The following is an 18,433-nucleotide window of genomic DNA, read 5'->3' on the forward strand; positions in this document are numbered from 1 at the left end:
GTAAAAGTAGAGTAGAAAGGTTAAGTCTTTTAGTCGATGATGAAATGGTAATAATTCTCTAGACTGTAACGAAGTAATAATATCCTTGGTGAAAAGAAATAACACAATTATAGAAACTATCTATTTCCTTATTTGTTTCCACTTGTAATTCCATCAACTTCACTATAAAATGCCAAATTCAACAATGGCTGCGCACTACCATTATACTGCTACTAAGTATAAATATACTTCAGAATTTACTCATCTTGTAAGGAAAACGTATATGAAAACGTGTTTCAGGATTATTTCTTAAAATGACCTGTTTAGCTAAAAATATATAAGTATATATATATATATATATATATATATATATATATATATATATATATATATATATATATATATATATATATATATATATAAATAAATAAATAAATATATATATATATATATATATATGTTTTTTTTTGTAATTGGTTCTATTTACATGAAAGTTTGAACTTCCTCTGGTCTGGCAATTGTGAATTTGATTATTGAATGTAATATATTGATTAAAATATGAAGGTAACTGTCCTTTCAATATTTTATAAATAAAAATCATTGAAAGATGATATAATCGGGTTCTCAATGGATTCCAGTTCAGTACAACTAACATTCTATCAATAATATTGGACTCCTTGCATTTGAGAATGATTCGCATTGCTCTTTTTTGCAATTTTTGTAATGCAGCGATACTGTTAGAATCTATTACCGACAGTTAACTTGGACAATATTAAAAGTGAGGTTGGATTATAGTTTTATAGACCGTTATAGTAGTTTCTTCTGATTTCTGATAAAAACAAAATTAGTGGCGCCCAGATATATAATTGTCGAAGAAAAAACTAAGGGGGAACTGGCCAACAAAAACAAACAAACAAACAGCTACTGGGGATTGTCATTTTGAGTTGATCAGAATCAAATAGATGAAGAGGGTTACAACGCTTGAAAGTAGATGTTTCAAGTGAAGTTTTCATTTCAGTGTATATCTGAAAGAAATTTTTGTGCATGATCTTCGTATAGAGTTCAATTTGAATGTAATTGCTGCTTTTCTTTTGGAAGTTTTTCCAACACTTCTGCAAAACATCTATTTTCATATTCATTTTTCTGAAATCCATTCCTGGCGTTATTGCAGTTCACGTACCGTGGCATAAACTATTCAATTTCCTCAACACAAAATGAGAATATCGAAGAATCTCCTGACTGGGCTATCAGATCTCCTCTGGAGCATACATATACAGACTATATGCATGCATATTCTATCCGTTCGCCTAGAGACATCCAAACAACGCTCATAAATATTAAATTCGACCGTTCGACAATTTTTCGCGTTCTTTTATTGCCAAAGTGAATTCAAAACGTTAATATGTCATGCAGCTTTTACCAAGTGGGCTACTGAAAACTTTCATACGGTTTTTTGCAGATTGAGTTCCTTGGCATTCAAATCAACAAATTGATTTCATGCAATGTACAGAGTGAGCCAAATTGGACACTTTTAAGTAGAAACTCCTGTTTTCAGACTACATAGATGAAAAATAATGGATGTGACTGAGGATCAAATTTCATGACAAACTCGATGGGGAAACCGCGTATTGACATCTATCATCGTTTCTGAGTTACAGCATATTTTTCGAAAATGTGCATTCTCACAAAGTTGCTGAAAGTTTTTTGTCAATCACTTTTAGACAAAAAGTTTATTTTATGTTTTTCACTAGTTCGGACTTCCATTGTCTACTATATAAAATGATTTGAAATCCCCTGAAACAACTAAAAAAGAAGAATTGAAAATGAATAGCTGAAAATAACAATTATATCAACCAAAATAAACCTGAAATGAAATAATAGTGAAATAAAATACAAGTGAAAATAGAACAATTGAAAAAATAAAAATAGAGGAATGAAAAATGAAATAAAAATAAAAAGTGGAGAGATTCCTGGTCACGTTAGTTCACGACGTTTCGATTGTCAGTATCTACAATCGTCTTCGGGTGATGACTGGACTGATTCCTCGGAGAAATAACTATTTACAGGTCGTTCGAGTACTTTCACTTATCCCCGCTTTCCATTTTCCGCTTCACTGGTTCCGTGGGAGATGACCGTTTTGGCGGGAAATGGCCATTTTTCGCTTGATGATGGGTTTCCATATGTTGCGTATTTCTACGCTGGCTTGGCTGAATACGTTGTTAGACAACATGTATGCGGCTTCCTTGAATTTTCTTCTAAACCAATGTTCCTCTCTAGACCGATCATCAGCTCCAGAGATTCGGCTACTCAAAACTTGTCTAGATTTTTACTTCCCTTAATACAACCATTACAAGGAAAAACATCGTCTTTTGTGAAGAATTCAAGGCATTTTGTCGAACTACTAGGGTCAATTGAGGTCACACAGGAAGATCAACTAATTAGTTTCGACGTGGAAAGCCTTTACACCAACGTTTCGGTCGAAGAAGCACTCCAAATCATACAGAGGAAGCTATCCGAAGACGAGAACCTGAAAGAGAGAATGAATATACCTATAGGAGTAATCATGGAATTACAAGGATGCTGTGTACGAAACTGTTATTTCCAACTGAAGGACGAATTGTTTACACAAGATGAGGGACTGCCAATGGGATCGCCACTTTCACCAGTCATAGCCAACATATATAGGGAGTGGTTTGAAACTCTGGCCATTGAAGAAGCCCACAAGAAACCTCGAGTCTGGTTGAGATATGTTGACGACACCTTCATAATATGGAACCATGGGAATACTGAACTAGACGCCTTCCTGAAACACATCAACAGCGTGAGACCTTCCATCAATTTCACAATGGAGAAGGAAATCCACAACGAATTGCCATTCTTAGACGTTTTGGTGAAAAGGACCGACACTAAGTGGGAAACATCTGTATACCGAAAACCCACTCATACGGGACAGTATCTGAACCACGAATCCAAACACCATCAATCGACTAAAAGAGAAATCATCAAGGCTCTATTAGACCGTGCTTTTGGGCTCTGTAATACGAAGGAAGATCTCGAGAAGGAACTAGACATCATCAAAAATGATCTTCAACGGAGTGGCTACTCCAAAGCGATGGTAGAAAAGACTTTGGCTAGAAGACAACAGGAGCCTCGCAAGGAAAAGAAGCCGTCACAACCAGTGCTTGCACTTCCCTACATCAGTGGATTATCGGAGAGGATAAGAAGAATTGGTTCCAAGTACAATATCAGAACCTGCTTCAGATCCGGTAACACTATCCGTAGTAGCCTCACGAAAACCAGGCCACCAAACGCGGACTGCGATTCCAAGAATTGCATTTATCGGATACCCTGTGAGTGCGGAAAATCCTATATTGGTGAAACTAAGAGGCCATTGAATGTTCGCATTGCCGAGCACAAAAAACACACACAGCGAGGGAAAACCAGCAAATCAGGAATAGCAGACTATGTTTGGACTCATCAACACAACATGGAGTGGTCCCAGGCTGAGATCTTGCACAGAGAGGAACATTGGTTAAGGAGAAAATTCAAGGAAGCCGCATACATGTTGTCCAACAACGTATTCAGCCAAGCCAGCGTAGAAATACGCAACATATGGAAACCCATCATCAAGCGAAAAATGGCCATTTCCCGCCAAAACGGTCATCTCCCACAGAACCAGTGAAGCGGAAAATGGAAAGCGGGGATACTAGATAGATTGGTTTCGTATTTTTGCATTTATGACGATGTATCTCTGTAGTTGTTCGAAATATAATTTTTTGCCGCGAACTGGTTTATTTTGGGTAAAATACCCAAGATACATTTTTGGTTTAGAATGAAACAGGCTATCGGAAATAAATTTTTAAATGGTAAACAAATGATAAGACAAAGTTACATTGGAAATAAATTCTATGGGTTGCGTTTTCCACCCCTCACAACCATGGGGTAAACAAATAAATTTCTGGCGGAGTGTCTTTTTGATAGTACAAAACGACAGGTTGATTTCAATATTGTAAATTTTTTAGTGCTTGTGAAAAAAAATGTCATACAAATTTTATGTACCCCCTTCAAAGGGCTGTATCTTAACAAAAGATTCTCCAATGAAATTTCTTTGTATGAAGAATCCTATCTTTTGTCGATGTTTTACACTTATTCAGTTACACCCTATATAGATTCACAAATTATATTATGTAAGAACATATCCCACTGTTACTCCCTATTCTGTAATTGGGTTCATCCTGTGGAAGAAATGAATGAAACAACCAATTTTCAATTTAAAAATGAATTGAATATCTAATAGATCATGTGGCATATATAAATTTCACCTAGGTTGAAAATATGGTAATTTGAATATACATTTAATCATTTTATTTCACAGTATCCTAAAAGGATTCATCATTGATGTTTCCAAATTGAAATTAGAAATTGTAGAATCGAATCGAACAGAGATGTATACCCTTACCCTGAATAATATTCCTGAAATTGGTTCGAAATTTTTCTCCATCTCCAACAGAAACTTTCATCAATGAACTGTCCTAATTAACTTTGATTTTGACATTATTCATTAATTTTGTTGTTGGAATCCAAATTCCCTCAGTCCATGATTTCCTTCTTGGTTATCCACATTAATAAATATATTTTGAGAAACTAAAAAACACGCTTTTGAAGGACGTCGAACTAAAAAGTTGAGAATATTTTTTTAAATAAGCGTGAAACAATTACGGACGATAAATACTAGTGTTATTGTGATATATCAAGGAAGTTACGTACAGCGCCATCTGCCCGCGAATAGATCAAGTAATAATGTAGATATATCAAGGAGGTTATATACAGCGCCATCTGCCGGCGAGTAGATCAAGCAAGGAGAGTTACAAACAAACATGCATACATACATACAAGTGAAGCTAATAAAAGCGTGTTAAAAAAAGACTTTTAATTATTTAAACTCAATTTATGATAATATAACTTTAGTAGTATCATACTGATGCTTGGGACATCTAATCTCAACCCAACTCCGTGTCCCCATTCACACTTTCTGCCGCCATTGTCAAATAATTGTTGATGGAACATCTCCCGCGGGACATTTTGCTAGCGAATTACATTCTGGGACTACCCCCAATCCACTAAAGCCGAGACGTGAAAGTAATCCTCTCATAAGATTTCGTTTTCGTGAAAGATTCGGTATTCTCCCGGATCCTTTGGATGTAAATCTGCAGGGAATTAGAGGTGTTCAAACATGCTATTGGATTAGGAGCTTTCTGTTTGTGCGTGAATATTAGCAGTGCCAGACATCATAACAAAGCTGAAACTTTGTTGGGTCATGGTCGGTATAAATGGCGTTGGATTCATGGAAATGGTATAAAGCAGTGATCAAATGTTGTTATCTTAATGGAGCCGTTTCGGTTTGAGTGTTTGTAGTCTGGGAATCAAGTGATGAAACAAGTGATGAAACTAAATAGTTCATTTTGGAAATGATCTGTTAATTGTTGGATAGCTATAAAGGGATATCCAACAATTTTTGAACTTTGTTTCATATGATTACCGTTGGATAAATATTTCAGTTGTGGTTTCTACGAAAACATAGTTTGAAAACAATTCATAATTGAATAAGATTATTGGAATTTTCATCAAGTTGTTAGGTTTGGTTAGGTTACGTCCAAAGTGAGTGGGTCTAATCGACCCTCCACCGCAACCCGCAAGGGTTTATTGTGGCTCACACCTATTCACACTCGACCAAATAAACCCAGCTTCTTAACGAAGCCGATTGGTTTGTATGGTGTGTGATCTTTCACGTCGGATGGTGAGAGTATGGCTCTACCGAACTCTAAAGACCTGATTCGGTTCCCAGCGGGGCAGGCACAAAGTATATGCTCTGTTAATGAGGTAGTCGGATAGTCAAGTTGCACCTTGATACCCACGACAACTTTCCCATATGAGGGTTTTTGCACGTCAGCTACACCTCTATAGACTCAGCGTCAGAAATAATTTTTAAGTATACCCTGTCTATAAAAGTCCCACGAGTAGTTAGGAAAAGAAGGTCAGTCACGGCAGAGCTCCGCATTACCGTGACAAGGCGATGCTACGACGAGAGGGCGCCTGGTAACTCGAAGGTTCCGTAGAAACAGCTGATAGGCTCAGTGTCATCCATCCTCTCGGCACGGATACACACACCTTAAGATTAAGCCATCGTTTTGATGCCATTCAGTTAGGGAGTAACAGAACCACAAGTGAATTTGTCATTCCCGTATCCAGCAGGGCTACGTGGAAGCAGGCATCCGTTGGCCGGTTTGCTCAACCCCCACAATCCATGCCAATGCACTCGCCGAAAACAGCATGCACAGTGGTTCAGGCAGTGAAAGATAAACAAGGACAGCCAACCCGCCATCAATTTGTTAAGTTGGATAGATACATAGATGAACTTTATTAGAGCTCACAATTCGCACAGTTGCGAAGATCAGGTCAAAGAAAAATACAATTCCACAAACAACAACAAAATAGAATATGGAAAATTTCACAGTCATATTCAATTATCATGAATATAGGATACAGAAAAAACTTTTGTCTAATTTCAACTAAGATTTTTGAACATCGATAATGAATATTTGACTCAGCAGTTAGTTTGTGCTTGGAAAATGCGTGGAACACAGCCTCTTCACTTCCATCACGTGCTACTCTAAACCTGTCAAATTAGACCCTTTTTTCGAAAATCCTCAAAAAATATTTTTTTTTGTAAATTTCGAAAAAAGACAAAAAAAACTTGCTTGGTTTCCACTGTTACTTTGACTTTTTTCCAATTTTTTGAATTTTTCGAATCTGTTGCTCTATCGATTCGAACTAAACATGTTTCAAATTTCATAATTTTGATGGAAACGAGACTTCAATTTCATATCTGGCCCAGAAAATACCTGTATTGGACTGTTAATAAAAAAAAAAATAAACGCACCCTCCAGAAATTCGTCTATGTTGTTGCAAAGTTCATCTAGTTTTTTCATTTCATTGTTGAACTGATTTGAATTTTCAATGTATGGACGTTAATACGTCAGTAATCATTTTTCAAGCACAAGCTAACTGCGAAGTCAAATTCTCCTCATAATTCCATGTGGCAAACTTTATGTCTGAAACTGTCAATTTTTATTTATAGTTTGTTTGAAGGTGATTGACAATGTTTCATGAGGAATTTCATCAGTTCGGACTTCCATTCTCTAATATTTATATTGAATGATTTGAAATTCCTGGTTCTTTCAGGTATTTCAAATCATCTTATATAATATTTGATAATGGAAGTCCGAACTGATGAAATTTTCAATTTATAGTGTTCTTTCATTTCGTGAGAGAACTTGCTCGATAGTTCTATGACTTAAGAAGTGATTGCACATATTTTTGTTTCAGATTCAGTTGTATGGTTTCAATAAAGAATTATATCACAATATGTCAGAGGCACAGCACAAATCGCAGGGAGTTGTTGCAATCTCGTTGATGGTCCAGGTGAGTGAACTTAACGTTATGAAAAGGGGTTGAGAAAATGAAACAATTGGATGTTGATTTGAATGTTGAAGAATGACGAATGTATGGAATGAATTCAAAGAAAAAAATACTAAAAATACAATCTTATCCGTCAAACGTGAAATTACGGTGTTCACCATTGAGTTTGTCTTGAAATTTGACCCTCAAACAGAGCCATCAGTTTTCAATTATCTAGTTCCTAAAGAGAAGTTTCCAAATGAAAGTGTCCAATTTGGCCCACTCTGTACCAAGCATGGTATATATTGAATCCTTGCATTGTTTATTCAAATCAGCACCACTGATGAGTCCTATGGCGTGTCGAAACCGTGCTGTCTGCTGTTCAGTCATAAATGCGTTGTGTTTGGGCTCTTATTTTCAATCTCTCATTCATCGAGAATCGTGAAATGTCGCAGTGACCCTTGCCACAACTCCTATAATCCATATTCTGAAACTTTGTTATGAATTCACAACTATATCCCAGCGCCTGATTGAATTCCTCATTAAATTCTAAATATATCACCTCGTCTGTTCGTGATTACGCCGGGTATTTTGAAAACATAGTATACATTTTAGTGGTTGTCAACGCCATTCCATTCCTGCGGAGCGACAGGAGTATTAACTAATAATTTCAGCAGAGTGGTGCGCCAAAGTGTTTATTTCAGAACAGTTACTTTTTATGAATCGCTGTGGGGACAGTTTAGCCTTCATTTGACCCTTCTCGTATTTTATGTAGCGACCACGATGTTCCGGCCGTCACACCGGGGGAAGAAGTGGGGACAGGGATATAATGAATTGTGATGATTCTAAAGGGAATTCAAATACCCTTTTCGGAAAATATTGTGCAGGGTATTTGAAAAAGAATGTGAATCTTCCTTATTGATTTCACAACACAACAAAGTTCTTGTTTCGGGGTTGAAATTAGATGATTTTAATGTATTTCCACGTGTTAAAACCGAAAGTGACCATAAAAATTATATATTAGCTCTTGTTTTCAAGATATAGTATCATTATATTATATATATGTATATTGAGTTTTCAACAAATGAAATATTTCATCACCAACAGTTGGTACACATGTTTGTTTACATAACACCCCTCTCATCAGCTGTTCTTAAGTAGTAAACATAACCTATGTGAGTTTGTCAATTGTACGCACGTGGTTGCTATTGAAATTATCGTGTGAAGTTGATTTTAAAATTAATTTAAGTGCTGATCTGAAATGCCTCGAAAGTGTGTGAATTCTGTCGATAGCTTTTGCTATATATGTGGTGAAATAACATTTGAGGCTCAGAAACGTAAAATGACACCTATCGTTAAGACAGCCTGTGAACATTATTATCCTCATATATGTTGTAATTCTTGTTCCGTCATATTGCGAGAGTGGCTGAAAAATAAAAACCGGGCAATAGCTTTTGCAGTACGTATGGTTTGGCGTGAGCCTACCAATCATACAGACGACTGTTATTTCTGCTCAACTCCTCCCATTAAGCAAGGTTTATCTATGAAGAAAAGAGGAACGGTTAAATACCCTAATCTCCCATCTGCTCTTCGGCCTGTACCACACTCAGACAATTTGCCAGTCCCTTCTCAACCCCGAAACTATGGAATTTTAGAGGAAGGTGATGAAGACTGTTTAGAAGGAGCAACCCATCCTTCTACATCCTATGACCCTGATTTTGAGGTAAGCGATAGGTCTAGTGATCCGCACAGAATTAGTCAAGCAGAGTTGAGTGACCTTATAAGAGATCTTCGCTTGTCTAAGGAAAAGGCTGAGCTGTTAGGGTCAAGACTACAACAGTGGAATCTTCTAAAACATGATGTGAAAATATCTCAGTACAGACAGCGTCAAAAAGATTTGCTTCCTTTTTTTGAGAAAAAAGAAAACCTCGTAATTTGTTCTGATGTTAATGGTTTGATGGACTGCTTGAATTTGGATCACACTCCATCTGAATGGAGACTGTTTATAGACTCTTCAAAACTAAGCTTAAAAGCTGTACTTCTGCATAATGGAAATCAGCTACCCTCTATTCCTATAGGTCATGCAGTTCACATGAAGGAAACGTATATAAATATGGAAACACTTCTCCAATCAATCAAATATGAACAACACAAGTGGCACATCTGTGGTGATCTGAAAGTCATTGCTATACTCCTAGGAATGCAATTAGGGTTCACCAAGTACTGTTGTTTTTTGTGTCTGTGGGACAGTCGGGATAGAAAATCTCACTATAAAAAAATGAACTGGCCTACACGAGACCTAAACCCTAATGAGAAAAATGTAGTTTACGAGCCTCTTGTAGATCCTAAGGATGTTCTCCTTCCCCCATTACATATTAAGTTGGGACTAATGAAAAACTTTGTGAAGGCCATGGACCAGGAAGGACAAGCTTTTAAGTACTTGAGAGCAAAGTTTCCCAGGTTGAGTGATGCTAAAGTCAAGGAAGGCATCTTTATTGGGCCTCAAATCCGTGAAATCGTAAATGATCCTGCTTTTGACATGATTTTAACAGGAAATGAAAAAAGAGCCTGGGAAGCCTTTAAGGGGGTTGTACATGGGTTTTTAGGTAACAAAAGAGATGATAACTTCACAGCATTGGTTAAAGAGCTTCTTCAAGCTTACCACCAACTTGGATGCAACATGTCCTTAAAAATTCATTTTCTTCACTCTCATCTTAATTTCTTCCCACAAAACTGTGGAGCTGTGAGTGACGAACATGGAGAAAGATTCCATCAAGACATCGCCTCAATGGAACAGAGATATCAGGGCCGTTGGAATGAAGCAATGCTTGCAGACTACTGCTGGTCTGTGTGTAGGGATGCTCCAGAAGTGTTTTATAAAAGACAAGCTAAACGACAGCGATCTTACAATGAATCGGATGGACTTAATTGAAATTTGGTGGTACAAACTTCTTTTATTTGTCAAAACACTGAGAATAATGTTTTTTTTTATTAATTTTGTACTTAAAATATTCTAAAAGAAACATAACAATATTGTTTTATGTACTTTCACTTTTCACGTATAGTATAACTACTCTTTTAGATTAAGTACTGTGTATCTCAAAAACCAGAGCTAATAAAAATTTTTCATTGTTATTTTCGTTTTTATCACCCCAAAATTAGTAGAAATTGACTAATTTAGTGTAGGAAACATTCAAAAAATATTTTTTTGTTGTGTTGTTTTATTTATTACATTTGATAAACAATGATTTTGTTATTCCTTGTTTACTAAATGAATAATTTTTCTTTCATTTTTTTCCTTTCTTATTTCATTTATTTCCCCTGATTTTACACACTTTATATTAGCTTCACCTGTATCTATATGTATGTTTGTTTGTATGTATGATGATAACTCAAACAGTTCATGTGAAAAAACTGAGAACTGATATACCCAATAGGATTAAAAACTTCTAGTCGATAGAATACAATGATCATACAATCATCAGAATATGATAAGTATAATAATATAAAAAGTCGGACCAGCGATGCGGAAGACCTCAAGTTCCGCAAGAAACCTTCTCGTTCATTCAAAGAGCCTCCGCGCATTCTGAATGATCCGCCGACAGTGGATCAGTTGAAATTCTTCTGGAAGGATATTTATTATAACACACAGCCACTCAACTCAGGCACACCAGCTCTAGCGCAGAATTTCCAGCAGAAAGCTTCAACAGCCTAGCTTCAAGAGTCTTCATGGATTCCATGAAGTTTGCTGCTCCAGGCCCAGATGAGCTGAACACTTTTTAATGTAAAAAACTACCGAAATCTGGCCAGAGTTCCTAGCTTATCTCCTCGAAATAAATTCGACGATTCCTGAGGACTACAGACGGATAACATGCTTGAATTGATTGATTCTCAACGAGCATATCATACACAATAATACTCACCACAATTGACCGAGTATTCGAACAAATATATGAGCAGAGAGGGTGGAAGAGAGAAGTCGCTGCATATAAGGAGAACCTCCTCATCGATAGATGTGTAGCGCAGCACTCAATACAGTATAATCGTAACTTCTCTATGGCCCGGATTGATTACCAGAAGACATTTAATACAACATCGATTGAGCTCATGTTGTATTTGCCCAAATGTCTAACATTACAACACTCTGGTGCATCACCAGTGTTCAAAAAGAGTCACTTTTGGTCAAAAATGATCACTCTTCTTTTTTGCATCTCACTATTTTCATCATCCGTTGCGCTCAGAAATGATCAAAGATATAATTATGGCACACCGGAGGCCTGAAGTCATTCATTTGTTTCATATGGATGACCTTAAAATGCATGCTCCTAGAGAAAATAATCTCCATAAGTCCTTGAGGATGGTGGAAGGGTATATACATGCTATGGGTATGAAAAATGGTAAAGACAAATGTCCAATGGTACATTTCAGGAGAGGACGATGAAAAAATCACGGAGAGGATGTGCAGCTCTTGGACGAAGCTTTCTGCACCATCTGGATGCTGGAGAGTACTTTCTCTGGGATAGGGATGGAACAACGCTACTCATAAGAGGTAACAGCAGTGAAGAACTCTCTCCGCGGCAAGTATCAGCACACACTTCGACATATCCGGTTATAGAAAAAAGTTGCTGCTATGAATATGCCTGCCGTTCCAATTTCACTCTACTCGTTTGGAGTAGTGAAGAGGAGAGGAGAAGATGCTTTCCCATTGCATTCGAAATCGTCAGTTTCACGGTTGTATACAACAGGAAAACGTGGACTTTTGAGTCCACATTCTGAATATCAGAATGTTACTAGATGAAACCTGTTATGTCATCAGGAATCATTTCGGATCCCCTTCACTGCATGGTACGCGACCATGAGAGAGCAGAAATTGGAGCATTTTTATTTTAAGCAGCTGCCCGAAGGGTTTTGTTTATTTTCAACACTGAACGAGGTGATTACAACTCTACCACCGAGTTGGTACCTGTTCAGTGAAAGGCCGGCAAAAAATGAGCAGAGATCACTTCACTCCTGAGACAACACAAGAATGAGCCAACGCATTGGATCTTCATCAACAATATTTTATAATTCGGCTTTCCTCAGGTGAGGAAAACAAACTTAGGGGTTCATTATGGTCTGACAGGATGATGGCTCCAACACCTTCATCTAGTGTAGTCGCCTGATGGGCCTAAGGTCCCTGACATCAGGTGCAGAACCTGCCAAGGGACACCTGAGACTCTAATGCACTGGCTGTCGATATATCCAACAGATACAGTTTCACCTCACATTCATCGACATAACGCAAACCTAACATTGCGTTATTGCCACCTATAAAAGATTTACAGTGATGGTGAGAAAAATATCATCAGAAAAGAGGAGAGAAAACTAAAGAATATCTAGATTTCCTCTTCGAACTCCACGGCCTCCATTCAGATCACTCTATCCTAATTATTAGAGAAACTTTATCATCACCAAGAGCTATTTTTCAGACGAAACTTCTCAAACTATGCGGTGAAAATATTTTGGAGAACTCAAAAATACAGATTCTGTGTGGGAGACAACACAAAAACACAAATTTATTTAAAATGGAGTCATATCAATAACTTAGCACTATCCGACACTAATTTCCAGTGGTTGAAGGCAAATCTCGAACGTTTTTCAAATTTAATTCGTGTGAGTTTGAAATCACTGGCAATTTAGAGTATTTTGAATAGTGCAGTATATACTGCTTAATATTTTGTAAGAAAATGATTATCCAAACATTTTCTTTCACACCGTGAAAAAAGAACATTACAAGTAATATTATAATGAACTATCAATCCTGAAATGAAAATCATGAAATTATAAAACAACAACAAAAATTAATTGGCGCTCCGGGACGACTTCTTTGATTCCAGTGGCGCATTTGCTTTTTCAACTGCAGGAATACCCGGAAAAACCTGCAACACCACATCATCTGAAGATCTTGATCTGCTAATATCCCCACTCTCATAAAACAAAATGTAGGGCTTCACTGAATTCACTGCATTGCCAGAACAGACGACTATCGTCAAACTTAAACCAATCCGTTTCGTCTTTGACCAAGGCGTAACCAGATTCAACGCTAGAACCACAGTGAACAATAACTGCATGAAGATTATAATAGTGTTCTGCAAAAGATTTACAAATACAAGACGAGATATACCGTACGGAATCATTCAATCCAGAGTGGTCAGGAGTATTGATTCTGCTATTGTTTTGCCCGCGAAGAGTATTCAACAAGAACTTCAAGAATTCGGAACAATTCTCTTGTTGTCCTAACGAGTAGATTTAGTAGATTTCAAAGAATCCAGGAAATCGGTTGGAGGGAAAGATGACACATTCTTACGAAACTGCATCTGGATTTCTTCAATCGTCATCAGAATTTTGCACTAAAAGACATTTTGAACAATTGATAATATCAGCAAAAGTTTGTATAATCAGAGTTATGATCAACGAAATTTACAGAGAGATCACTTTAAAAAATGAAAGCTCATCCTGATGAATAATTCAAAACGCATGACGAACCGAGAAACCTACAACATCCCAAAAACCGTTTGAATTTTGTGAATGCAGTAAATATCAGTGTCAATATTTGCAATTCAAGCTTATTTACACGAAATATGGAAATGTAATATATCCGCTACGTTTGAACTGAATACTGGTTACATTTAGTGCCTGTGATCCGGAGTTTATTAAAACCACAACCGAAAATGAAATAAATGCCTTGCACCCATTTCGATTGTGGATGGAAATGAATATCCTCTTCGACGAAAACGCCGTTCCAATTAGGTAATGTGTGAACCGTGCAAGAATCACACTGAGGCATGCAGTCAAAGAAAAAAGGTTTTTTACGCTGATTGTAATGACTGAAAGTTTCTTTCATAACAAGGTTTCTTACTTCAACAGAGGATTGAGAAGTGTTGTATCAAATTGATAACACTTCGCATAGTTGACTAGTGGTCAATAATACCGAATTATCTTGGTTTTTGAAAAAATATCGTGAACCTTAGAAAATATCTACAGCTTTGCACAAACTGGTTATTAGTCATATTAGGAAACGCTAGTTGAAGTTCCAGAAATTCACAAGAGTTTTCGCTACCTCTTGAACATTTACTACAAAGTAAAAAAGTGAGGATTTTTCCTGCAAAAGATTTACAAACACAAGACGAGATGGACTGTACGGAATCATTCAATCCAGAGCGGTCAGGAGTATTGATTTTTCTATTGTTTTGCTCACGAAGAGTATTCAACAAGAACCCCAAGAATTCGGAACAATCCTCTTGTTGTCCTAACGAGTATCTAGTAGACTTCAAAGACTCCAGGAAATCGATTGGAGGAAAAGATGATACCTTCTTACGAAACTGCAGCTGCATGAACAGGTGTTTGAGTTTGATGAATGAGTAGTTCTTCGTCATGAACAACACTTGTGAAATGCTATTCATATAGCAAGTGTTTCCTAAATTATCCAATCCAATTTTCTTCTCCAGATTTTCGGGACAACTCTCTACTGATTCGTAAGGAAGAACATGTTTCACAGAATCTCCATAAGAACCATTCCTCAAGCTGCGATCGATCCTTCCAAGTAAAGAAGGGTTTCGTGGAGGGATCGATTCGGCTCTTGCTTCATGAAGCTCTTCCTCTGAAGGGGAACCATAACTACGAGGACTGCAACTAATCTGAAATGGAATTTTTAACAGGTGATGATGGACTGTATTGCCAAACATGCTCCAAACTAACTGACTGTTATAAGGAAACAAGTATAGCTGAAGCACCAGTCAATCTAATAATAACACTTATGATCTTCAAACAAGACTCAACCTCTGACGGAAGCAAGCAACTCTTTCGGAGGTTCGAAATAGATGAACATTTCAATCTAGTAGACCACTATTATAATATTCATGCAGTCATTGTTCACTGTGGTTCTGGCGTTGAATTTGGTCATTATTACGCCTTGGTCAAAGACGAAAGGGACCGGTTTAAGTTTGACGATAATCGTGTTACGAAGTGTTCTGGCGATGTATTGAATCTATCGGAGCCTCTGGAGACACCCTACATTTTGTTTTATAAGAGAGAGGACATTGGCAGATCAAGATATTCAGTTGATGTGGTGCTACAGGTTTTTCCGGGTTTTCCTGCAGCTGAAAAAGCAAATGCGCCACTGGAATCAATATAGTTTTCCCGTAGCCCCAATTAATGTTTATTGTTGTTTTTATTTTTATCGTTTTATAATTTCACAAATAAAATTCATATTATTTTCAAATATCTACACAGTGCAACACCCTCTTATTTTGGAACCCATGAACCGATTTTGAAAAATGACTATTTCAAATTATGGTACTCGACGAGCTCTATCCAAACATTCTGACAGTTTGAATTACCCTCATTTTCAAGGCTTACTAAGACTTGCAAAATGGGTTGAAATTTCGAGAATGACCATTAGGCATTTTTTCACTAGAGAAGTGGATACCCCATTCGATTTGGGCATATTTCGAACATCTAGATTTCCAGTTTCAGCCCAATATCTCATACAGGGTTTTAGTTACATGATGACAAATTTCCAAGTCCCTGAGTTTATGACTGACCTTGTATGAAAGTCTATGAACTTTACAGAAGTAACCATTCAATGAAATAATACATCGCATACTCAGCTACAAAGTTACAAAATTACCAACAGCAGAAATAAGTCAATTATAAATAGAACAGTTTTTCCAGATATTGGAGTTACCAATATATCCTCCTTCAGGCTCTACATTTTTCATAACGTCGTCTCAAATTCTGGCAAGTCTCTCTCAATTGGCCTGGTGTTATTTCACCACACTTTTGCCTTATCCCCTCTTTCAAAATTCGTTCAAATTTCATGGTCTATTTCTATAAACATTTTCTATCAAATATCTCCACAAAAAAAATCTAACGGAGTCAGGTCTGGTGATCAAAGAGGCCAACTCATTTCAATATCTTCTCCATTCCAGAAACGAAACTTTCATGAAAATAACTGCATATTCAATCAAGTTATGAGAAGTTATTTTCGTAATTCTATACTGTTCTGCATCTGTAGATTAGGAAAGGTGAGTGTAAGCCCACAGTACTTAGGCCACATGTGACCCATTGTACATCCTCCCGAGGAGTTGTCCTCCTAGGTCATCGTTCATCTTGTCCTCTCCAGTAAGGTGGACAGGTCACTGGGAGACATCTCCTTTATATCGGCAGGTGTAGGACAAGACTCGCCGAACACACACTCTCTTATTGACTCCGGGCACTCTCACAGGACATGCCTTACAGTCTCATCTTCCTGATCACACATCCTGCATAGAGGTGTGTGTGTCCATCAGCCCCATATTATGGAGGTGTTTCCTTAGTTGACAGTGACCAGTCAGAAATCCTACTATTAGGCGTAGATTTTTCCTGGTCATTACCAAATATTTCTTCGGCGCCAGCTGGCGCCTACAGAGTAGAGCAAAAAGAGCATACGTGGCCTATGAGCAATGTCGGAGTACAGTGGGACGCGCATGGGGTCTTTCACCCCGTGTGGTCACCTGGATCTACACTACAATAATAAGACCTATGTTAACGTATGGAGCCATTGCATGGAGACCGAAAGTTCTACAAGCAACGGCCATCCAAAAACTATACCAAATACAGCGAATGGCTTGTTTAAACATCACAGGAGCCATGAGAACAACACCAACCGCGGCAATGGAATTATTCACGGATCTGACCCCTCTAGATCTGTACGTTAAGGAGGTTGCGTTGATGGCCATGGTACGATTGCGCACGACTGGTGTAAACCTCGAAGTAGGAATGGGTCAACTGAGGCTGGGCCTGTGGCGGGAAGCACTTACTGCGCAACCTCTGCTGCAGGCAACAAGCGATGCAATTGAACCCAGGTTTGTGTTTAATAAACCCTACAAAATACAAATAAAGCAGAACATAGGGTCAGATGATACAAATGCAATACGGATTTACACAGACGGCTCAATCTCATACTGCTATTTTGATTTAACGGTATTCAGATGACAATTGAAAAGTTAATGTTAACAGCCTCCGTCTGTTAAGAAATTATTCGTTCAGATATTTCTTTAGAAATTTTATTCTGATTATAATGACAATAATTATAATAACACTAACTACTTATGAATTCGAGAAGTAATTTGACAATTGCTAATATTTGAAATTTCTATTCCATTGATGAAAGATTCACCATTTATAGCACCAGTATCCTAACTTTTTGTTGAGGAAATCCAACCTCCAAGTTGTTTTAACGCAGCCGAGGATCTGCGAAACAAGTGCCCTGTGTAGAGCAGAGGGTTTTCCAGTTTCAAGAATGCTGCAATTTTTTTTGGAACAGCTCCAATAATATGAATACCCACAACTTGTTTTACACATTTACCATTTCTAAAACCAATGAAGAATCGCCCATTTTCCAAATTTGAAGGCCGCAAAAGAAGTCTTTCTTTGGGAATGACGAACACCCTGTTCTTTTTGTTTCAAGTATACCTAAATGTAACCAAAACTGTGCTTTCAAAATCATCCACATTCAGCTTAACAAGTTCGTCACGTCTACAGGCGTCTAAAATACCACACAGTAATATGGCATTGGAGGATTGTCATATAACTGGCTTTACAGTTATCTTACAGGCAGGAAGCAGTTAGTAAAACTCCAAGGAAATACATCAGGTGTACCACAAGGTTTGGTTCTGGGTCCTATCCTTTTACTGCTTTATCTGAATGATCTGGTTACCATTGACATTAAAGGAACGTTCCCACTTTTTACGGATGACACCACGATCCTTTGGCGTGTGGCAAATGAAAATAATCTCAGAGACTACATAACTCTGGATCTCTATAGGATTAAACAGTGGTGCGATTCAAACTCCTTATGTTTCAACACGAATAAAACGAACAAAGTTTGCTTTGAACTCAATTTTGACGACATACTTATAGAAAATCGCGCTATAGTTAAAAAAATCTCACACAAAATTTTGAGTGGTATTTATAG

The 18,433-nt window shown here is 37.4% G+C and overlaps 1 protein-coding gene across 1 annotated transcript in view; it reads left to right on the forward strand.

The window, feature by feature from the left end:
• Positions 1-18,433, forward strand: part of CARPA (Carbonic anhydrase-related protein A) — a 416,626-nt gene that overhangs the window by 259,641 nt on the left and 138,552 nt on the right. The window contains exon 5 of the mRNA XM_074183227.1: positions 7,366-7,461. Coding sequence (XP_074039328.1) covers positions 7,366-7,461 — 96 coding nt within the window. The remainder of the gene's footprint in view (positions 1-7,365; positions 7,462-18,433) is intronic.

Source organism: Leptinotarsa decemlineata, unplaced genomic scaffold (genome assembly GCF_025532065.1).
Source record: "Leptinotarsa decemlineata unplaced genomic scaffold, Ldec_3_MD MMD2_tig00026336_RagTag_RagTag, whole genome shotgun sequence".
Classification (NCBI taxonomy): domain Eukaryota; kingdom Metazoa; phylum Arthropoda; class Insecta; order Coleoptera; family Chrysomelidae; genus Leptinotarsa; species Leptinotarsa decemlineata.